Source organism: Sander vitreus, chromosome 13 (assembly GCF_031162955.1).
Source record: "Sander vitreus isolate 19-12246 chromosome 13, sanVit1, whole genome shotgun sequence".
Lineage (NCBI taxonomy): Eukaryota > Metazoa > Chordata > Actinopteri > Perciformes > Percidae > Sander > Sander vitreus.
Genome location: NC_135867.1, coordinates 21,011,923 through 21,036,763, shown reverse-complemented (window position 1 = coordinate 21,036,763; position 24,841 = coordinate 21,011,923). Strand labels below are relative to the sequence as shown.

Below are 24,841 nucleotides of genomic sequence, written 5' to 3'. Positions count from 1 at the left end.
AAACTGGTGGGGGTGGGGGGGGGGGGGCAGCAAATCACAAAAAAGCTAATCTAATCCAATAAAATCCATTCTGTTTTGAATTTGGTCCAACCTTTAGATGAAGTCTGTCTACTAAGAACATTTGTTTACCATAAACCTTAGCCTTTTTATAGGCCAAAGTTACAGGCCAAATTAGCCAAGAAAGAGAGGAAAATTTATTTAGCAAGTTCACATGGGGTGGGGAGCCAGGCTTTGTCTAATGAGGGTTTGGCCACTGTACAATGTCTATGCAAATATGGTGCAAGGAGGCTCCCTCTGTTCTACAATATGCAATTGGCTTTTTTCTTTTTCTGGCTCTGTAATTAGGACGTTACTTTGTTGGTTGCTCTGTTTTCAAGTCAGCCCTTCTCCTCTAATCATCCCCCCCGTCATCCTTTCCTTTATCCTTCTTGTCCTTCTTGTCCTTCTTGTCCTTCTTCTTTTTCTTCTTCTTGGCCTCCTCCTTTTTGCCAAAGCTTATGAAGTCCCCTTTGTCATCCACAGGGCCGGCGTCATGGCGAATAGAAATGATGGCGGGGGATCCGGGGATGATGAAGGCTTCAGGAGGTATCTCGCCGGGCTTCAGGGGCTGAGGAGGGCAGTAGCCCTGTCCGGCGGCGCCATATCTGAAGTGCCAGCTGTTGCTGTCGACTCCAGCGCCCACTGGGGGTGAGAGTTCACCACCATCTCCATCTACACAGGTGTGACGAAAAAGAAATCATGTCAAATCTGACTACTCATTACCTTTATTCAATCATCAATGTAGCCACATTGCTGCATTATCATCTTGGAAGGTATCGCTTTCTTGCTGAGAGTTTGATGAGGAAATCAATGTTTGTACAAATAAACAAATGAGATATAGCATGTTATTTTTTTGAGTTTTAGGTGCTGGTCGGCAGATTTTGTTACTTTGTACAGAGCTCGGCTAGCTATTGTATCCTGTTTCCAGTCTTTGTGCTAAGCTAAGCTAACCAGCTGCAGGCTCCAGCTACATATTTACCAAACAGATATGAAAGTGGTATCAATCTTCTCATCAAACGTTCAGCAGGAAAGAAAATAAGTATTTCTCAAAATGTTGAACTTTAAGTGTCCACAGTTAATTCCACAGTAGCTCTTTACACATAATATATTTTGTTACAGCAAGTTACAGAAGCAGGGCAGTCCATTCTGGACTTCAGAGTTAAATCCCCCTTTGCAATTAGCTTATTCGTTGAGAATATTTTTTTCAATACCTGTCCTGCTTGTCATGCATTGGTCCTTACTGAGACTTTATCATTTGGTCCTTGAGATGTTCATAAAATCTGACATGAGGACTAATCGAAATCAAGCAAAAGCGTGCAGAGAAATAGCCTGACAATGGAGCGATAGCTACAGGGAGTGGATATTTTCAGGACAGCAATTCAGCTGAGACAAAAGGAGGGAACACTGGAGGGGGCTAACCTTTAAACAACATGGATGTTTAACTTGGCAGTGTGATTTGTATTTGAATGATGGCAGCAGTTTAATCCTACTCTCATAGGAGTCCAGCGACAGGGATTCAACCTTTTTGTGCTCAAGCATGGGTGTGACAGACAGAGAAATGAACCAATAGAGCAAGATGGAAAAAAGATACTGACAAAAATGTCTAAAATAAAGTGAAAATAAGACATAGCTATTAGGGTCAAAAGGTTAAAGATGCCAGAATAGAGAGAGAGAGAGAGAGAGAGAGAGAGAGAGAGAGAGAGAGAGAGAGAGAGAGAGAGAGAGATGCAGACATGGTGCTCTCAGGCTCACACCAGTTCCCTCTGCACTGACCTACTTTCAATCTGAAATTTATTTAGATCAAACACAGGGCCTTGCAAAAAGATTCTGTTTGATTGTTCTTTGTAGGCTATTTATGACATTGCTGGAGCACTGAAATGGTTTTAAACCTATATCCCATTGCAAAGTACATCATTTAAAAAAACGCACAGTGTACCACTGAGTCCTTACAAATGAGCTCATCGAGCATGAGAATACATTATATGTGTAGACTATAATAAGAGCGGATGTAATGGACAGTACCACACTGCTCAATATTTAGCTTTGTATTATTTGCTCTGTTTAACCACTCCTGCAAAGAGCATACACAGCCTTTCACAAAGTGCCATAATATATTTTTGAACCATGACTCACTGAAAATTGATCATGTAATAACTCGGTCAATCATTGATGTTTAAAATATAGCAGGAGAGGTCAGATGTTGTGGCTTTTAGAAATAAAGCAGCAGTGTACCATTGTGACATAGAAGTATTCATTTTTAAATTACATTAAATAATTAGCATGTGAAGGAGCAGGGTAACAAATAAACCATTTCAGGCCTTGACTGCTGAAAATCCAGATTTAGTTTAGCTTTGTTTTAGGTTTTTTTAATTATAATTTTGTCTCATGTTAAACGTGTTTTGAATACAAACAAGCCACATGCTGCTAATTGACCATTGTCATTTAGTTTGTTTAATGATTAGTCAGTGTCAGATGTTATCATGTTAGCTTACCATTAGTGGAGTTGGTGCTGTAATACTGTAATGCTAGTCTGTTTCTGAGGATTATGACATTTGATGGTATGGTTTTTCTATTTCTATTTAATCTGGGTATTAAACCCAGGAAGAGGATCTGGTATTTTAAATTAGTCCCATTCAATGGCTGTCAATGGTTAGGTAAGGAAGATTGCTTCTTATGTGGAGGAGGACAAGCATGCTTCAAATAAATTGAAAATACTGCCGGTGAGGTAAAGGAGATGTGCAAAATACTGTGAGGCAGAATGTGGATGAGTTTCTTTAGCCAGTAATGTAGTGCATATCATTGCTGTACAAAATGCACCTGCATTTCCTGTTACCTGATGCTGCTATTTAAAGGAAGGTGAGGTAATGCTCTGTCATATAGAGTTTGGGAATACTTTATTTAGACAGTATTGTATTGATAGATTACTTAAAATAACAAGGGTCTTGTTATATATTGGCACCTCTATTGTAGAGATTTAGGCTAACAAGGACAACAAAACATAGACGGGGAAATGCTGCGAGAGCCTCCTACAGCTTTCCAAATAAACAGATTTTTACATTAATAATTTGAAACGATTGTCTCTGTGCCCAACCAAATGTAAAAACAGGAATTAGCACTCTGGGATAGCCGTGCTGGCTAACTGCACAGGGATCAACATCTGGGGCAACTTGCTAGCTTTTTATAAAATATATTTTAACAATTTGCCAGGTTAAAATATACTGGATTTTTCCTTTAAAATACAAAAGGTGTTTGCCTTTGTGTTCAGCAAATTCCATGACACTACAGTATGTCTGTTAGATCTTAAAATATTTAGTGTGCAAAGCTTACATTATGGAGAAGAAAGGTCAATGAGTGCACAAAATGGAAAGGGTTCATCCTCTGGGAAGTTTGGAGGTGCTCAGTAAAATTCCAATCGACAAAGCCTGATGCAGGTGCCAGAGGAAAGGTCAGGGGTTCACTGAAACATTAGGCTTCATCCTCTGCAGCAAATTCACAAGAATTTAGAAATTTTCAAGAAATTCGTCCAGTCATTATTGAGATATCTTCATTTGATCAAAGTGTGTGGACACATTATCTTAAATTATAGTGGTTATTGTATAATAAATAAAAAAAGACCTAAGATATAATTAAACCTGTGCTGATAACTGGACTAGTAGTAAAGATGCATACTGCACTATAATTACGGTGTTCCTGCAGTGCCAAAATTGTACATGATCAGTACAGTGTTTGGCTTATGTACACATGATGGGACCAGAGCAGTTCATGTCCCTATGCATGACCAAATGAGCTAAAATGTCAAGTGGCTGTGCAGCGTCTAATCAAGTGAATATTTTCCCTGCGTCTTGGGACTTCCCAGGGCTCTCTGCACTGGCTGTGACAAATCTAAAACCTTAACACTGTTAATTAGAATCCTGGCCCAGGTATTAATCTGATAAAATAATGAATAGTAATTCATAACAAGCAGGTCACCTCACAGCTTGTAGGAGTTGGTACAACTATGAAGAGCTTTGCTTCCCCTGTGCTACTGTTTCTCTAACGTGGAGAATTATTTCTAACTCTGCCATGTCTTCATATTAGCCTATATTTCACAGCTAACACGCATCTAAAACAGATTATTGTGTAACTGCTGGTTAGCAGGTCAGGACGGTTCCTTGTGAGGAGGTTGCCATGCCACCTGATGTAGATATGTGGGTGTTTGAAGCCTCCTTTTGTGTAACCTGATGTCCTACATTTAAAATAGGCTATGTTATTTCCTGTCTAACCCAAGATACGGTTCCATCTAAAATGAAACCCTCCGGTGCTTTGTAGCACATGCACAAATCTGATCTGAAATCTGTCGTGTAGTGCTTATATGTAAATATATGTGGCACATCATATGTATTCTGCATGAGACACATCTACCTGCAGTAAACCATTCTTTCCTACATTATTTCATTTTAAATTACTGCGTGCCCTTTTTCTCTTTTTAATACCTGCCCTTGCTGAGTCCCTACTCCTTTTTTTCTGTCTCTAAATCTTCCATTCAGAGATATGACCGGTTGCCATGGAAACTGCCTTCGCCCACTCCCTGCTGATGGAGGGTGCGGCTGCTGCAGCAATCTCTCAGTTAGACAGTGTTGCCAGGCAACAGGTCACATGGCGTTCCCTAGCAACAACACTACTGCAGGAACCTGCCAATCCTCTTAACCTTTCTCTTTTTCCATCCCCCCACACTCGCCTCCCCCCCCCCACTCTCCACCCCCCTGTACGTCTCCTTTGCTCTTCCTCTCCGAAATTGCTTTTAATGTTCCTGGATCTCTCTTTTTTCATGGTACTCTCTTATTACTGATAATAGCTTCTCTCCCCCTCTGGCATTAGACACATGTCTCCTCATCTGCGCCATGGGTCACTTACATAAACACAGTTTCGAGGGTGCCGCATTTAGATACATCACAGCATATCAGACAACTTCATCATGATAACAATTCACTGCAGACATGGAAATATGTCACAAAAATGACTCCACCTCTTGATGCATAGTAAAGAGGATCAGCCTGCAATCCAGTACATGTCTATGCCTTAGCACTGAGCCACTCCCAACAAATATTTTCCTAATGCAACAATGCACCCCTGATAGGTCTGCAGTACACTGTGCACTCTGCTTAAAGACAATATTTGAATCTTTACATGACCGAAGAGGCTGCTTTTCATCTGCTCTAAAATACACATTTCTCTGTAGCAAACTGGCACAGAGATACTGGGAACCGGTACAGCTTGTATCTCGAACACTTTCCCAGCTCTCTTTTCCACCGAGGGAAAAGCTGACAGACAGCAAGACATACTGTCACTGACTCGCCGATTGATTGACTGTGATGGGACTCCTCACCCTCAAGTCTCTACCTATGTTCTAATTCCTGCAGCTAGACAGAAAATCAATGCATGGCAGCTTGGCTGGAGGGAGGAGGGAACAGATCACAATGTTCCAAATGCTGTTTTGAAAGTCAAAGTTTCAAAAGTTTTCAAGTCAACTGACAAAAGCTGTTAGACATCAGCCCTGAGCCAGTGTTTCTGTGAAGCACAGGTCATGTTCGAGGCCAGTTCTACTTATAATTATCTTGTGTTGCTAACATTTTTAATGTTGACTCCCACCCAGGACAACTCATTTCTTATTAAAAAAACATTTTCCTTTTTCAGTATGTGGATCTCCATGCAGCCAGCTGCTTTTATGGGAGGATGCAGTTGCTTATCTGTGGCTCTGCATAAGGGCCCCAGGCTTTTGGCACCTCTGCTAAGCTCCGTATGCACATCACACTGGAATTTAAGATAATGTAGATATTCAAAGCAAAAATCTGTCAAATCCCCTGTTTTACCATGTTGTCTGAACCAAAGTAAAAACAAAAATGAATTCAATGTATTACATATAATTTAATCCTTTGGACGAATTTGAATGTGTAATTGTAATGGGCATTTAGGTGTGGAGGAGAAGTGATACTTGAATTAAACTAAAATGAGTGATTGTTAAGCCACTCGTGTGGCTTGCCCTATGGGACTCACATCTGTAAATATTGCCCTAGATATCGGCAATTAAAGGAATAGTTTGACATTTTGGGAAATGCTCTTATTCACTTTGTTGCAATGATGTTAAGATGAATGATACCACTTTTATGTCTGCACGTATAGTATACAGTATAGAGCCATGAGACGATTAGCTTAACAAAACACCAAAAGTAGGGGGAATCTGGCTCTGTTCAATGGTAAAAACAAACAAATATTGGCCTACTAGCACCTCTAAAGCTCACTAAATAACAGTATATTTTGTTTCTTTAATCCGTACAAAAAACAAAAATGTAAAACCGTAACCTTTAGACTGCAACTTCCTATTTTGGATATACTTTGGATTTGGTACAGATTAAACAAATGAGATATAACATGCTGAGGCTAGCTGTTTTCCCCTACTTCCAGTCTTTATGCTAAGCTAAGCTTACTGTCTCCTGGCTCTAGCTTAATCTTTAGCATACAGGCATGAGAGTTGAATCAATCTTCTCATCTAACCCTCGGCAATAAAACAAACAAGCGTATTTCCCAAAAAGTTGAACCAGTTAACCATTCCAGTTAACTTAGTTAACTATTCCTCAGTTAATCAGACAAATTGTTTAAAATGTAAAGCAAGTTGTAAAACAGTGCAGAAAGCATTGGAAGAGCATGAGGAGTTTGTGTGACCTATATGGGGATGTTAGTTGCTGGGATGTCCAATGAGAAGCATGTGCCTGTGTAAAATGAATGAATGCAGAAAATACTCAGGGTCTTTTGATTGAATAAAGATCTTATTATTGCCCCATCCGGTCTCCCTGAAGATTCCTTGATTCGACAAATCGGCCTAAGAAAATCCACAACACTTACTTTAATAGCTAATATATTAGTTTTAATTATGCCATGGGCTGTGGTAGGTTATGCCTAATAATGTAATTATTTGTTTTTTATCCGGTATATACGAATACCTTTCACAGCCTACTGTATTTGTGAACGCCAGTGTTGATTCTTCACCTGCCAGCAGTTAGCTTCATTGGGAGGGAGTAACCAAGTCACAAGTGCAGCGCCAAGGATAAGGACCCTTGCTGGCTTCCCACTCATTATGTTTTTGGCACACGCAACTCAGGTACCAGGGGTTCAAATCCCAGGTGCCTGCTTCCTTTCAGCAAATAGCTTGGAGATGTACACATTACATAAAGACATTTCATTACAGCTCTTAAACAGTCTCTACTTTTGATACATAGATTTTAAAGCAAGATTAATGAAATTTTGCTCAGTTTTCATGAAATTTTGCTCAGTTTTCTTTTGTTCAAATGTAGATGTAAAACAGGCAAGATCAGTTTTGTATATCAGTTTTCTGTCACCATTGCCCCAAAGAAGCTGACACTCTTCTGCTGGTTTTTCACTCTGTCCTGACTGCCAGACTTGTACTCACCTGCAGCGCTGGACACAGTGGGCCAGTTCTGGACCAGCATCCCCTGGGCTCCATGCATCACAGAGGACTCCTCCATGTGGACCGAACTGAAAGTCAGAACACATTCAGCAAACTCAATGAGAACCATTTGATCAAATATAGATTATATTATATAAAATATTCATATTGACTTCATGCAGTTCTTCAAATGTTGCTGCTTGAAACCTAAGGTTCTGCTCATTACCAGATAGGTGGTGGCTTTCGTCTGATGAATCTGGTCTTGTGTGTAATCTGGCCCCTGATTTCATGGCTTACTTAAAGTTGGGGTAGATGTTTTTGTTTTTTGGCGTCGTTGGGCAAAAATTCCATAATAATCTTTCAGCATATTGCTGCTACCCTTATTTGCCTTTTCGCTGCATCCTTACCACAGGGTGTTACCGTCCTGACTGCCATGTTAACAGCTCCCAGCCTCAGTGGAGATGTATTGACATCACTGTAAAGTTAACATACAGTATATGCAGTAGGCGATTTGTTAATTTTTAACACAGGGATTGCCCAATAAGAGCATCCTAGCGATGAGAAGACCAGTTCTTTTAAGTAACCCACTGCATAAGGTATAGTTTAGAGAATATTATAGATCCAAGACGAATTTGACCGAAGGGCAGGACTGACAGAAAAAGTCACAATTACAAATCCGTCTGCTACTTCAGCAGCACAGACAGCGCCATGGATTTATCAATACAGTTAGCTACTGATATTTCAGAGCTATGGTCGGGGCCATAGATTCTGAGTTGCACAAACCTCAGTCAGATAAAGGATCAATGAGTCAGACATACTAGAATAACATATTTAGCTAAACAACCCCTCTGCCCCTGCACTCTCTCTGCTACTGGGGGATGGACAGGGTGGATGGCAGGTTAACAAGGGCATTTCGGTCATTTGGCTAGCAATGGAGGTGTCATTCCCCCTCATCCCTATTCAAATCACCTACTAAGTATATGGCACTGCTGGTGACTATAGAGAAGAAGCCATTTTTGAAAGTTTCGCTACAGTAAGTTTAGTATCTTCATTGTGTTTCAGTAATTTTGTAGCTCCTTAGTAACATAGGACTTGCTGTTGTTTAGAGTATTGTGTCACTCCTTAATCTTTATTTTCCAACAAATAAAAACCTTGTTTAGGGACCGGTATCAAAGTCACGGTATTGGTATCGGTACCGGTATCTGACATTTTTGGAAGGATACCCAGCCCTAATCTTTATTATCCAAGGGCAATTTGGTTTACAGCCAGCAGTAGGCTACATAGATAACAAGCACACCATAAAAAAAAAACAAAATCATTACAAGAGTTACATTTTAAGAAAGTCATTCACAATGCTGATGGCAGCAATAATAAATGACCGTTTGAACCTATTCGTTCTGCATAGCAGAAGATTGTATCTGCTGGTAGCAAAAAAAATTCACACCCCAGTGGATGGCTCGGATCAGCCAAGATGGACTTGGCTTTCTTTAACGATCCTTATACAGGTCATGGAGATTGTTCAATGGTGTTCCAACAATTTTGCTGCACACCTTAACAATGCCTTGACAAGTACCAATGGGGCTGAAGAACATACAAATAAATATGACAACACAGAATCCCTAAAAATGTATCTTTACATTTAGAAACTAATGCTGTAATAAACATAGAAAGGCATTTGCATGCATGGAGCTTCAACCCTAGGCTGAGATATTTCCCCCCATACATTCATAATGACTATAGAGCTCACTGTATAGGAGGACCTACCCTGACTGGGGCCTCTGCAATGCAGCACATCCAGCATCTATCTCAAACAACAACACACTTACAGTGTGTGTTATGTTGAATAGGGATTTGTTATTAATATAACATGGCCGTGTACATTCTGAGCAGTGTGGGTTTCAAGCTTTGCCATAAGCAAAGGTGCTGGTGTTTTCTTCACTGACTGACTACACTACAGTAAGAATGTGGGTCAGTAATGTTGGTGCTACACGCTGTGTGATACATTACAGCATGCGTGTGTTGGGGTTAAGTGTTAATATGAGCCTCTCTGTGTCTATGCGTGTTACAGGCACTGCCATTTTAGAGACGGCAGCGGCAAATTGCAATGATGATTTATGTTAATCCATGTCATGTTGCAGTGACTTGATGACATGATGCACATTATGATACCTTCCACGCCATAGAAATTAACACTAATATCCAATTAAATCAAACTTAGACAGAGCAGAAGACTGCACAACTGAACAGTAAGCACTGCTGGCATGAAATTATGAAAATGCATTACAAATTATACACATGTGGAAGTAAAACTCATTAGTCCTTAACATTCCAGCTGTCCTCATATCAAATTAGCAAAACACTTCATTACATATTTTAATACAACTTTTGTGGTCTCATTTACGCGTAGGATCTTTACTAAAAGTACGTACGTATGCCCCCAAAAGCCAAAAATGGTGTACGCCAAAATAATTCAGATTTATAAAACCGTGCGTACGCACATCTGTAAGTAATGTTCCCTTTATAAATCACAGATTACCCACAAGTGTGCGTACGTGAATCAGCCTCTTATCCCGCCCTGTACACGCCCATTTTTAACCATAAATAGTCAATGCAAAGCACCTCATGAATGCTGATCAGTGTGTCAATGACCCTGGCAGTTGTTCTTTCGTTACGCCGAATCATGACGACTGGCGGGGAAAAAGCAAAAAACTTCTCAGGCGCTCGGGAATTGCTGCAAATTGAATTATAATTTTGGCCTGTTCTCGCACAGTGTAGGGAAACCTGACTACCTATATTAAAAATACCGTCCAAAATGGCAGGTATTATGGCACTTGGGGACAGCTTTGATATACCAGACCTATATAATAAGATTTAACAGAACTATATTATATCCAAACAAGCCTTAGTGATAAAGTTGAAGATTATATATAATATTTATATTAAACACTTAGCTGTCTGCCATTTCCCTCTGGAAACAGCCGGTGGCCCCCAGAGTGGGACCTGTGTTTGGACCGGGATGGCACGGTTCCAGCGCTTTGCCCTCGCTACTGGACCCAATACAGTACAGAGATCCAAGAGCACAGCTTTAGGGAATTTAAATCAGCATATTAGCCAGTCATCGTCATGGTCCCTGAAATCTCTCTCTCTCCTGTTTCTTCCATTGCCGTAGTCCTCCTGCAGGGCCAGCAGTGCCATCATGCAGCATTACGCACGGGGGTCACCACAGTATTTACAGTGTTTACAACAACTTGTGATTGTTAACACCTTGCCAAAATCACAGCATCGAGTAGTGGTACCCCCCCATCCTGAGATACAATTTGAAGATGAAAGTCTAATAGGCAAACACACTTTTCTTCATGCAGGTTTTGTCACGAACAATATTCGTGTTCGGACCAATAACGAGGACATAGAGTTTAACGATTGCGCGAGAGCTTGACGGCTGTATTTTCAGACTTTGACATTTGATGATATATGCACAGTTTTAAAGACAGATATTTAGTTATTTACACTGTGTTCTGCAGTTATCTAATGCTAGGGTATTTAATGCTATCCTGTATTCCATGCAGTCAGGCCATCCCCTCCTCCTGCAGTCCATTGCGGACAATGTGACGGTGAGACAGCACTGATTAAATATTTAGAACAAATTTTTATTTAAGATTTGAGTTGGATTTTGCAAGTTGTTTATGGAAAAATTATCACTCAGTACAAGGGCAAATAACACTGCTGGATTTAATCTTCATGATAACGTGGATTATATGGAGTGAAAAAATGTGTGTGAGGTATCAATACTTGAACATATTAACGTTATTCCCACATTTACTTTCTGCAGTCTGACTTCAGTTCACCACCTCACCATCTGCGTCGCCAATTCCCATTGTCTCCAAAATGTGCGTACGCATGTGTCAGAGTTTGCGTGGAGGACCACACATTCTCCTGTCAAGTTTGTTTTCTTATAAATCACAACCTTTGCGTGGGAAGTGGCGTACGCACATTTTCAGCCCTGTTTTGATATATTGTTATAAATGAGACCCCTGATCATTACAAAAATTAAGTGACAGATGTAGATAAAAAAAAATATTGATATATTGATATCCTCTTGATTTCAGTATTCTCTGATTTTGCAGTAGGTACCTAATGAGAATACAATCTTTAGATCAATCTTTAATTGGGATTTGGTCAAGCATTGAGGCGTATGCAGCCATTATTAGAAAAACTGAGTGCATGCCACTGAACTCACTATTTAAACATTTAAACTAGAGTCCAAAATGTCCTCTGCTGTCTGTGTTCACAACTTCTCCCTTCATCTCTGGACAGCAATATAAAAATCTGCACTGGACAGCAATATAAAAATCTGCACTGAAAGGCACACGTCTGGGGCAGTTGTACATGCAGACACTGATGCATGTGTGCATCTGATAATGTGAGAAAGGTCATAGTCAGCTTATTTGTCCTTCATGCTTCCTGCTTAAAGACTGGGGGAAGCGACACACAGAATGTAGATGACCTATATAGTATTACACTGCAGAGGAGGAGTGCTATGCATTCACTGATGGGAGCTACAGATGGCTTTTCCCAAAGGAAGAGGACAAGGTTGAGGTTCAAACTGACAATGAGGGGCCACTAGCGGTCATTTCATGGCAGATAACTGATCTTCAGTATTGTATTGCAGTGTCTTGTGATGAAATTCGGCCGAAATCTGATGTGTCAATAAATATTGTATTTAGAGATACCATACATTGCAGCTGTGGCAAAGAGCACTATGATAGGACACTGTTGTGGTACCAGACTGTGTGTGTAGACCAGAGTGAGTAGCATGAATAGGTGTAAGTTTTTGTAGGTGATTAAAAGTTACAAAAGCGTTAAAGATGAAAAGTGCTTACCTTTGCATCCCTGCCCTCAAAGATGCAGAATATCGCCAGTCAGCATTAGGGGCTTTCGGCTGAGCGAGCAAGAGGTAGAGAGAGAGAGAGAAAGAAAGAAAGAGAGAGAGAGAAGAGGGCAAAAAAGAGAAGAGAGAGAAAGAGAGACACAGGAGGGAAGAGAGAGGAGTTTCGTTTAATTTCATACAGCGCAGAGCCAGGCTGGGTCATGGTCTCATCAATTAATCATGATACACATCTTAGCTCTGGACGTGATAGGAACACTGCAGTTGTGTTCCCCATTGCAAACACACACACACACACACACACACACACACACACACACACACACACACACACACACACACACACACACACACACACACACACACACACACACACACACACACACACACACACACACACACACCACACAAACAGGAGTATCTGTCTGCACCTAATGAACCTGGGCTGAGTGCTTGGAACTCCCAGCAGTCCTCTGGTAAATTATTGCCTTTAAAAACCAATAAGCAAGAGCCATCCTCGCCAGGGCACCCACATCCTATACATCTGGTCTGTGTTAGCCCAGTGTGAAAGGCAATCCTATACAAGTGGTATCGCAAATGTGTAGGTCAAATCAATAATATTTTTTACTCTATGGTCTGCCTTGTATTAAGTAATTCCATTTTCTTCTATCTTTCTTGCTTTGGAGATTTACTTGATTCAGATGAATGTATATCTCCATAACTTTGCTATTATTAAACTGGAGCAACTATAGACACATTTTATTGGTAGTATATGTATGCGCTAAAAAAATGTATGAACAATATATTTAGATGTTTCTTAAAACACAGAAAATTAGGAAATATTGGTGACATTAGAATACACTGCCTGGACAAAGACTTTCTTTGCTAAATATTTACATGTATTTAAAATCTCCCTACATTAGTTTTAATAGTGTCAAATTAGTGTTTGGACTTTTGGAGTCACCATGTTAAGACTGCCAGGACTCTCATTCATTTTCCTTTGGTGATAGCTAAATGTTGTTGATGAATTTGCCTTTATATTCAAAGAACCATATGAATTTCATAGGGGGAAAAGTCATCTTTCATGGCCGTAAATTATGCCTGATTATGCTTACTCATTACTTTACTCATGAGTAGGTACTGTGCACATGCACTGTATGAAATGAGTGTGTAACATCATAATGACATTTGTGTAAGACTAATGCTAAAATCTGTCAACACTATGTGTGTTGTAACCTTGGACTTCAAGAACGCTGAAAAATTTGTTAAAAGACACAAACGTGCTCAGGCAGTAGCAAGTGTCCCAGATAAAGATGGCACATTATGTTCCTCAGTTCAATTCAGAGGGGAGTATTTTCTACTGCGAGACCCAGCCTCTTTGAGTAAATCTAATTTGCAGGGCTGGGGAACAGAGGCTGGAGGTTAATTTAATTTACACTGCTACACTTGTCTTGATAAGAGACTTTCTTATAACTAATGTACCAGTGGCTGGCACCTGATCATACATATAATGCATTCAGAGATAACTTATAAGAGCATTTGCCTCAAAAGGACATTAGCAATTATATATTCCAATATTTGAAACACCAATCTCGCTAACACGTCTCTCAACATTAGAGTAGACTTTATTTACACACAAATCTCTACAAGAGTCAAGACTGGACTCTTTAAATAGTCATGAACATTTCAACATTTAAGGGCCACACAAATGGTGCATATATGGCTAGGAAAGCAGGTATGCAGGATTTTTTAAATGTTACCTCTATATTACTAGTATTTTAGATGTGTTTTTGCAATATTTCATGTGAATCAGGATTGTTGATACAGTGGTAGGAAAAGGAATTCAATGTTTCACTCATCTAGAATAGTTGTGGCTCAGAGAATTGTATCATTGAATTGTAACGCAGCCTTTAAGACCATGAAACTAAAATTGCAGGAGGTAAATGCATATCTTTTACATAGACAGAGGCAACAACAACTAGTCCTGCCAGTCCTTTTTTTTCAAGTCAACTAACCCTAACTGCTTCTGTGTAACAGTTTTACTCACATACACACACACACACACACACACACACACACACACACACAGCCACCCACGCACACAAGTCAAACCCATTTGCACAGAGAATGAGCCAGTAGTGAAGACTGCATGACCTGTTCTTAGTGTAGATGTGATGACAATGTCAAACTGAAACACAAATCTCTGAATCATCAGAAATAACACAGGACCCTGAAAAAGCATCAGGCCTGACACTAATGCAGTGTGAGCGCTGAGCTGGGCTGGGCTGAGCTAAGCGACAGCACAGTACAAGTAGGAACTGAACAAAGAGAATGATGCTGGCAAGGATTGAATTCATTGCAGGAGGGGATCAAACTTGACATATAGGAATATCATCCCCCTGCTGCAATACAATACCGACAAAAATTGAGACAATGCATGCTGTTGCAATAACCGTAATAAAAAGTAATGTTGAGTATGTACTTAAAAGGGTCTTAGATTGTTTGGAGCTAAATAAAATTTCATTAAAACCACTAATATTCAAACATTCATGACCACGTTATGCGGACAAAGGTAAACATAAAAAATGAATGACACACCTCTGGGCAGAGTTGCATTGAGGCATCAGGCATACTCAGTCTGCGTACAAATCCACTTCCACTCGTGAAGAAGCGGTCGGCACCGCTGCCCCAGGTGCCACTGATTGGACGTCCTGTGTTGTAGAACATGAAAGTGTCACTGCCAGAAGTGGCTGTCAGGCAGGTCTTGTAGCAGTAAGTCTTTGTGAGGGAGCCATTCCCACGCACTTCGATGTAGTGAGGCTCCACTTTAAGGTCTCTCCGAAGCACCACGTTGTTATTAGGCTGTGCCCCGGGTCCTCCACCACCGCCTCCCCCACCTGCACTTACACTGCTGCTCCCACCATCTGGAGGGGGCTTCTGTGACACACAGCAAGGGGAGCAGGACCCAGGCTGGGTGCAGTAGGCATGGCAGCGGACGATGGCCAGCACCACCACAGTGACTAGGAAAACAAAGGTGGTGGCACTCAAAGCAACGATCAAGTAGAGGGTCACGTTGGAGAAAAGCAGTGTGCTATGAGGTCGGATGATCCTCTTGGGGTCAGGAGCCACTTTGGGTGGCACCTCCATGACAGCCACGTTGATGGTGGCGGTGGAGGAAAGCGCAGGCTGCCCGTGGTCCTTCACGACAACGGTTAGAGCAAAGGAGGTGGAGTTGTCCTCCAGGATCCTCCGAGTGGTCCTGATCTCACCGGTGTGTTCGTGCACCTTGAACAAGTCCAGGTCAGTGGCCGTCTCCAGCACATACACCAGCCAGGCATTTGGACCAGCGTCTGCATCGTATGCCACCACTTTGGTCACCATGGCACCAGGCTCTGCGTTCTTTTGTACCGTTTCTAAGGAGCGCGTGCCATTGCCGGGAGGTTTGACTATCAGTGGTGCATGGTCATTCTGATCCATTATGTAGATGTAGACAGTGGCGACACGGCTGAGTGGAGGAATGCCCCCATCTTGGGCTTTGACCTGGAAGTGAAACTCTCTCAGTGACTCATAGTCAAAGGCTCGCAGGGCATAAGCCTCTCCTGTATCGGCCTTCACAGATACATACGAGGTGACAGGGATGCCATGGTTGTTGTCATTGAGCACTGTGTAGGTGATGCGTGCGTTCTCTTTGATGTCTGCGTCTTGAGCTTTCACAGTACACAAAGAGGCCCCAGGGGCATTGTTCTCAGCCACATAGACAGTATATGAAGTCTGTTCAAATCGTGGTGGGTTGTCATTAACATCAGCCACATCCACCTGTATGGTCTTCTGGGAGGAAAGGGGAGGGTGTCCTCCATCTGTGGCACTCAGAGTGACATTGTAGGCATCGGTGGTCTCGCGGTCTAAGAAGGCTGAGGTAACCAGAGTGTAGTAATTTCTGAATGACTTGATCTTGAATGGAAGGCCTGCTGGGATCTCTAAACTCACCTGCTTGTTAGCACCAGAGTCTCGATCAGTAACACTAATGAGGGCCACGACTGTGTCTGCACGGGCATCCTCCCTCACGGGGCTAGACAGAGATGACAACACTATCTGAGGGACATTGTCATTGACATCCACCACCTCTACCACTACTTTGCAGTGTGCTGCGACGGCCCCAGGGCCTTTGTCCATCGCCTGGATGTACATCTCATAGGAGTTGGTCTCCTCATAGTCAACGTTGCTCCTCACTCTTATTTCTCCCGTGTTAGTGTTCATGCTGAACATCTGCCTCACTCTCTCAGGCGTGTAGCTGCTGAAAGAGTAATAAACCTCTCCATTTGTGCCCTCATCCAGATCAGTTGCATTCAGTTTAATTACCAGGGTGTCTTTGGGCGAATTCTCTAACAGTTTCACCTTGTACACTGAGCTGTCGAACGTGGGGACATTGTCGTTTGAGTCCAGGACCCGGACATTGATTTTGGCCGTGCCTGTTTTCTCTGGCGTCCCACCATCCACAGCACTTAGAATTAATTGGTGGTAAGGCGTCTGTTCGCGATCAACTGGCTTTTTGAGCACAAGCTCGATGTGCTTTGTATTTAGCGAGGGCTTGTTAGATACCAGCGCGAAATGGTCGTTTGTGCTAAGCTGATACATACGAACTGAATTGGACCCAATGTCTGGGTCTTGAGCGTTTTCAATTGGGTAACGAGACCCTGGTAAAGCAGATTCTGTGATTTCCAGTTGATACTCTTCTGTGAGGAACTGCGGCGCATTATCATTTGCATCCACAATCTCCACCTCGACATGGTGCACCTCAGTGGGGTTTTCGACCAGCACCTCCAGATTAATGAGGCAGGTGTTGGATAAATCACACAGTGCCTCCCTGTCGATCCTTTCATTGACAAGTAATTTCCCATTTTGGGGGTTGACAATCACATAGCGTTTGCCACTGTTGGAGGTTACCTTGATTTTTCGGGTGGCGAGCTTTCGAATATCCAGCCCCAAGTCATGCGCCAGATCACCGACCAGTGCCCCATTTTCTAATTCTTCCGTAATAGAATATCGCAATTGTCCAAAGGAAAGGCCACAAAATAAGGAAAATATCACTAAATAAAAAGGCACATTATTCCCTATCCAGTTGTATATCCCCGCCACAGCCATTGCAAGCTCATAGGATCCGCAGACGGATTAAACGCAGCCTTCCGCCTTTTTAGCTTGCAATATCTTGCATCCCAGCACCTCATTAAGGTGGGCTAATTGGTCTCCCGGTGAATGAAACACAAGCGGCTCATCCATTGTGCTACCCGGCTGAGGTGAATCCTCTCCAGCGCACCCATATTTCCTTTGTCCGTGATACGCTTTTTTGTCTCCAATGCGCGCTGCTGACGGGTGTGTTTCCCTGCCGCTGGAGCTGTGAGATCCGTCAAGACTGTCGAAATTCGCCCCAATATAACCGGAAAAGATGTCTGTTTCTATCAAAATAAAATTATTAAAAGTACCAATTGTTCTCAGTTAGCTCTACTAGAGGGAAGCCCAAAACTGGAGAGGCCCCTCTAGTGTTTTTAGTTAAGTGCTGAAATAAAGGGGGGATGTCATAGCTTTTTAAGTGTTGCATCGAATCATAAGTCATAGTTTCTTCAACTGTTTTTCCATTATGCATTATGACCAAATACATACTTTTGGTGTATAAATACCTCATGTCGTTTATAATGCCATGAACAATACCTGCGTGTATGTATTTTATTGAAATTTTAGCGGCACAGTCTGCATGTTCATTTATGGGGGACTTATTTTGAAAACGCTAACCGGAAGTTATGTAACTGAATGTAGCGGGCTTGACCTTGGAAGGACAGTATCCCACCCTAGCGCGCTCTCAGACTCTAGCTCTCTCCTCTTAACTGTGGCGCAACTCCCCTCCTCCCTCCCCACCCATTTCTCTTTTCTCATCCCTCCATTGCGATGTCGGTGTAGGGTCTGGGAGCGAATAGACGACCAACACATTAAAGCGCCCCCCCAGAATGAAGAATGGCGGCCACAAAAAAACAGCCATATCAATACTGTATTTATTCAGCGACACACCATTCATTCATTCCATAAATCAACATTGCTATGCAACACATGGCTGAAACATCTATAGTGACAATGGAAAATACAACCCGAAGATGTAGCTAAAACATTTCATTTACCGGTGTTAAATTAGTCTGGACTCACGGTTGATCAAATATTTAATATAGAATAGAATATTTACTAGCACCCATTCCTCTAGAATAGAAAATATAAGCAAAAACGTGGTCACATACAGGGACACATGTCTGGGGACTGGCTTATGTTTGTCCTCCTTTGTCTGGACCGGAGTCATAAGGATGCTTTATTTGCCGGTAGCGATTCTGAGGCGCAGCCTTACCGCATGGCGAGCATTTGGGCAAGGCGCAGCAGACGGAAAGCATTGAACTGACAATCACAACCTTCTCTCCACATGGATCACTGTCAGTGGTAGACCTCAGACTGTCAGGTCACATAATCGTATTTAAGATGCCCGGTGGCCCCCCATAAAGCAGAAGTCCCATTTCCTCTCTATAGAAGATATCCCGAAGAGAAACATGATATAGGGTTATATATGGGCATGGAAACAAAAAGGCTGGTACACATGCTCAATACAGCCTAATTGGAAATAAATAAACACAAGGCTGTATTAATCAACATACATGATGCAGGAATGGGCTATTTGCCTTTGTCATAAAAAGACCCAGCCTACAATTAGAAGTGTTTAAACAGTAACTACCTTCTGAAAAACAGTAACTACCTTCTGAAAAACAGTAACTACCCTTCTGAAAAACAGTAACTACCCTTCTGAAAAACAGTAACTACCCTTCTGAAAAACAGTAACTACCTTATGAAAAACAGTAACTACCCTTATGAAAAACAGTAACTAATCATTCGTTACTCTTTCAAAAACAGTAACTAATCATTAACTAGCTATTTTTTTGTGTACCTTATTGTAAAGTGTTACCGAACTAGGAATTTGCTTTCTGAGCCTACAATTTGTCGTCAAAACTCAAGGAATCATAAAATAAGGGATACACAAGCAAGTGTTTACATTGATGTTGCGCCAGAGTTTGCATTTACTCCCAGGTTAATTTTAAGATTGAAGTTGTCCATAGGTTTTTGCACCTTTCAACTTTTTATCTTACAGTTTTGTGTGTTTGTGTAATGGTCATAACTTGTTTCTTTTTTGAGTTGGTCTTCCCCTAAATTACTCCAGGCTTGGTGGAGTGTGACCCTCACCCTGGCCAGTAGCTCCTAGTGGGCAGTTTTATTCTTATACCAGCTATTTTTAACATAGTTTATTGTTGCCTAAATACATTGTTTTATTCCTTTGTTATCAATTTTAATTTTTTAGTATCAATGTTGTATCTGTTGGAAAAATGGGTGAGGTATTGAAAATCTGCAATAATGTTAATGTATGATGAATTAAACACAAATGGGGACAGTTCCCATAGAACACATGCAACATTGTGATTACTCGGTTGTGCTCCAGGGTACTATTTTATAACATGGTTAATGTCCAGTTAACCCCGCAGTGGGAAAGTAAAACAAACTAAATAAAAAGCAGTTCTGAGGCATTATATTTCTACTGAAGCGTTAATGGTAGTGGAGTTCTCAAATATGTTGTCATCTGCAGGCTCTAAGTGCTCTAACTGGTTTGATGGACATGAGAATCTAAACCACATACCATTGCTGTCTATCTACCCAACAAACATCTTAGTTAGAGCGGAACTCGAGATAGTTTCTGGGTACTGGTTGCATGGTTTTGATGGAAGCTGTTATTGCTTACGTATACAAACCTACATTTAATTAAAAGTAATTAAAGTTCTCTGTTTGGCGATATTTCTCAGCTGTTAAGTATTCATGCATACACAAACCAGGATGTTTAGCAAAGCAAGCATCAGCCAAATAATCCCTTCAGCACCAAGGACAGTTCCTCCAGCTCAGACTGGGTGAGGTGACAGATTAAAGGCATTACTGTATGTAGCCACAACAAAACACTCTGCATCTGGATTAATATGGGCACCGTTGTATAATTACTGGCTTTATATGCATTTGACCTGGTTTGGGTCTTTGGATGTAACATTATAATTCAGTTAAACTCATAATCCCATTAAGATTGATCTAGGGAAGATGTATGGCTTACTCCAACATTAATTAAGATAATATAGTTATTTACACATGTCAAAGCCAGAAGCTGTGGTCAGTAGGATCACAATTCCTGTTTACTTAGATTAAAATGTAATCTATATCTGGCTGTATTAGTTGGATGAGTACAATTACTTGTGAATGCAGTTATGCATGCACATGGCAAACAATGTGACTGGATCACCAACAAAGAGGTGTAAAACCAATCTAGATAGTATTTGTATGAAAGTGTCTTCAAATAGAGTACAATTTCAACACCGTGGGTACAAACATCATCATGGTCTTTGCTTTCCAACAGCCCTCCATGAATGACAGTCAAAGTGAAAATAATGCATTAGGATGTGTGAATGTTGGAATTATATTTCCATTAAATATAACCGGGTTTTGGAAAATTGTTATGGAAACACATCGAAGGAGCAAGTGAGTCATAAAAAAATGAGACTAAACAGTGATTGCTAGGTCAGTGACCATGGCTCCCTTGTGTAAAATTTGGGGTAGAGCCTAGAGATAACAACAATCAGGCAGTGACTGAATTAGTAGCCATTGCTTCGTGTACCAAAAAGGAAACTGGAATGATGCCACTGAATGTGGAACACACATCGCTTTTTAGTTGAGTAACAAGGAACAGTAGCTGTAGCCTATGTCTTAGTATAAGCAACAAAACCACTAAAGAATCATTCCCACCATTTCACTGTGAGAGTGAAGCTACATTATTTTTGCTGAATCTAAGGGAGTCTGGGAAATCTGTCCAAAACAGACAAGTAAAGTCGGTCATAACAGCTGGCAGGGCAAGGCTGTCCTGATAGCCTTGAGCAGAAGAGATTACTGGGTGAATACGTCTAATGGAGGAGAGCCATAATGGCTCTATTGAATAATCTATGCAGTCAGCTGGACCACTATCATGTTGTTATAATAAAAATAATTGTTTTACAAATGTGTTCACTAAAAACACATCCTATAATACATGCCAAATTTGAAAAAATCTGAAAGTATGTAATATATCAATATCGGCAAAACATGAAAAACTCATATTAATGAGGGTAAATTATATAAAAGCATATGCAAAGTTTGGGAAAAAGTCAGTCCTAGTGTTTCAGCTTGACTTTTAAAAGTATCCATCGCACACTGACTGTTAAATAGATGTGCAAAAGACGAGTTACATTTAAGGGTTTTGAATTGACAATACGCATTCCCATTCAAATATGCATTTCCAATTGTTCACCTGCCTGGTTATAGGAACCATTTTGAATTTGTTGCATAAGACTCAAAACTGTGTTTCCATAGCAACAGCAATTTGATGAATGTTTCAGTGCCAGCTGTGATTAACATTTTAAATTTGATGCATTGTCCCCACACAAAACCGTGCTTATTCACATGCAAAGATAATGAAAAGTCTATGGAAGCCTCGGTAGGTATACCAAAGAAGATAACACTGATATCCCTCTGAAATTTACATTCTTTATTCAAATATGCATTTTAATAAGAGTTATTGGGCAGCAGGATGGAGTTGTGATTGTTGAAACAGCTGCAGTGTCCACGAGCAAGCAGGGGCGATTCTAGGATGTTTTCAGTGCACAGGAGGATTTCATCAGAATACAGTATAAAAAATCTGTTTAGAAATATTGGATAGGATAGAACAACACAATCTAATTTCATTAACAAAACACATTCATTATTAATGTCAATTGTTTTTATTGTATCCAATTACAATACACATTTTATATGGGCTCTTAAGGCAAAAACTTGGATAGTCATCATAGAAATATTGTCATGTGACAAGGGCTGGGAAGATTTTTTTTCTTCACAGAACTGTATAAAAATGAAGTGCAATACAGTTACAATAAAACTGCCTCAAACTTCAACAAAGAAAACCTTGCTGTACACCGTTTTCCGATAATAAGAAACAGAACAGAAATAAAATACAATACACAATTTATTTCTTACAGCATCAAGTGCTCTACAGCAAGTTCGATATACTACTAAAGTGCCCTTAATGTGTTGCCATACAATGTGTGTTTAAAGTATATATCCATTCACCAAATGAAAAAGGCAGTGATTGGCAGAACAGGCAGCAAAGTGACAGTAGTCTGATCCAATGGAAATTACATTTGTCAGATTGACACCACTCAAACCCAATGGATTGGGGGGGCAATCATATTTCGGGGGGGGTTCCACTCCGGGCCCCCTCTCTAGACCCGCCCCTGCGAGCAAGTCTGTTTCTCTCTGTCCTTCTGTCCATCACATGTGATACCAATTGTCTAAAAGATTCAAGTTTACAAATAAACAACGCCATTTATTATTATTATTTTTTTTTTTAATGTTCATCCTTTCTGTAAATTTTTAGACCGACATTGACAAAATATACAGTATTTGTGCTGGATTCCAGCTTACATGCATCATCCAAAACAAGCAACAGAGAATGGCTAACACAATCTAGTGCAGCAGTGACCCCTTGGCAAGGGCAGCCACACATTAAAAATAAACTGCCACAGGCGTCACTCAAGATGGAGCCTCGCCCTGCACTTAACTCCCTCATAGTACTCCATCAGCCTGACCACCAGATCAGCATACTGCTGGACTACTTCCTTCACTGGTTCTCCAGTAAATGTGAAGCCTGTTCCTTATTCGTGTATACACTTCTAAAAAATTATAAAATTGGGTGAGGTGACAGATTAAAGGCATTACTGTATGTAGCCACAAAATATATAAATATTACAATGATGGAAGACAAATTCCCTCTAATCTACAGCAGCGTTTGCCTCATCAAAAACAAAATCTAACTGATTTAGTATAAAGGCAACAAGACAGATGTTGTCTGTGGCGATCTAGTGTATACAATCACAGACTTTACACATGCAGTAATAGATTTGTATCCCTGTCTTGTCCAGCGTGCGTTTTCTAAATCAGAGTGACAACTTGTTCAAATCCATTTCTGCGGCGATGCAACAACCGCTTTATCTTTTCACGCAGCACACACAAAATAAAACAAATGACACATCAATTGCCCCTCTGACTTCTGCTCGAGCAGCACAGGACTGGACACTTGCTTAAGACCTCTTCACTTCATCCTTCCAGCTATGGTGGAAACAGATGCTCTAGGTGTTAAGACTCATGAGCCCATTGTGCTTGGGCTCCAGCCAGGGTATGTTCTCTGCTGATCTGACTCACTCGTACAAATGGGTCAAGCACCCACAGCATTCACACTTTGACTGATATTGTTGCAATTGTACTTGCAACACTCACGATTGGTAGTGGAAGTGAAGTTGAATTGATTCAGTAGCATGGGCTACTTTCATCCAAAACTCATGAAGATATCTAGAAGAAGCTTGAAAAAACTATATTGTTATGATGGCATTGGCTCACTGAACATCTGATGTGGTGTGCACATTTAAACACAGGATCCAGTGGTGCCATTCCAACATTTTATTTTGCATTGTTGTCAATGCAGTGAAATGGTTTACACTTTGCTGATGGTTGGTGGATGATTTTGTCTAAACAAAGTACAATTTAAAGAAAATGTCACCGATCTCAAAAAACAAACAATACTAAATTAGGTTAAACTCATCTAGACTTAAATGATTAATGCATTCACAATCTGCACTTAATTTCCTCCTTAATTAACAGCATTGCACTCTGGAATCTAGCATAAACAAAATCAATTTAACTTTCAGACAAAACATGTAACGTGACCCTAATAGAAGGATTATACAGGTGAAAAGTCCATTAAACTCACATCACTGTCTCTTTGTTCTGCCTGGTGTGGTTTGGAGGGAAAAGAGAGTCACAGGCCTAACGGGAGTTATATAACCTTGGAAGGGGAGTGGTCTTAGTCATGAGTGACAGTCCATGATGCAGGTCAGGTGGAGACTTGTTATTTAACAAAGCTTGTAACATAACCACTGTTACTGTTATCTGTAGACATTTTGAGTGTGCTGTGTGACTAAAATGACTTGTACATTTGTAGACAGTTACACTGATAAACTTGTCTAGCTGGCAAAGTTGCTCTGACATGACCTAATGATGTCAAAGCTTTAGAATCTATCACATTAAATGACAAGTGTAATAATAGCTGGTTCACACTGATTATGATAGTACCCAAATCATTTTCTCACACAGTATAACACACCCTGTTATACCCTCCCTTCCTCCACATACTCCAGGCCTAAAAGTTCAGACAGAGGGCACTAAAGACCACCCTCCGCTGAAATGCCACTGCATGCCAAAGCTTGACTTAACTGTTGCCATCTACAGCCTTAAGCAGGGAATTTGCCTCAAAATCCTAAAATGATGGACTAAACCAA

At 40.9% G+C, this 24,841-nt stretch overlaps 1 protein-coding gene across 1 annotated transcript; it reads right to left on the bottom strand.

Annotated features, from left to right (window-relative positions):
- Positions 1 to 34: 34 nt before the first annotated feature.
- Positions 35 to 17,734, bottom strand: LOC144528095 (protocadherin alpha-C2-like). The gene is made up of 4 exons (XM_078266536.1): positions 14,964 to 17,734; positions 12,361 to 12,419; positions 7,484 to 7,569; positions 35 to 711 (listed from the first exon to the last, which is right to left on the bottom strand). Exons 1-4 carry the CDS (start codon positions 17,505 to 17,507, stop codon positions 392 to 394), a joined length of 3,009 nt encoding a protein of 1,002 aa, XP_078122662.1. The 5' UTR covers positions 17,508 to 17,734; the 3' UTR covers positions 35 to 391.
- Between the last annotated feature and the right edge of the window lie 7,107 nt (positions 17,735 to 24,841).

Coding starts and splice junctions, on each gene's coding strand:
- LOC144528095 (XM_078266536.1), bottom strand. CDS start 17,507: ATGGCTGTGGCGGGGATATACAACTGGATAGGGAATAATGTGCCTTTT. Junction 12,420..14,963: donor CAATGCAACTCTGCCCAGAG/GTGTGTCATTCA, acceptor TTGCTCGCTCAG/CCGAAAGCCCCTAATGCTGA. Junction 7,570..12,360: donor TTGAGGGCAGGGATGCAAAG/GTAAGCACTTTT, acceptor TCTGACTTTCAG/TTCGGTCCACATGGAGGAGT.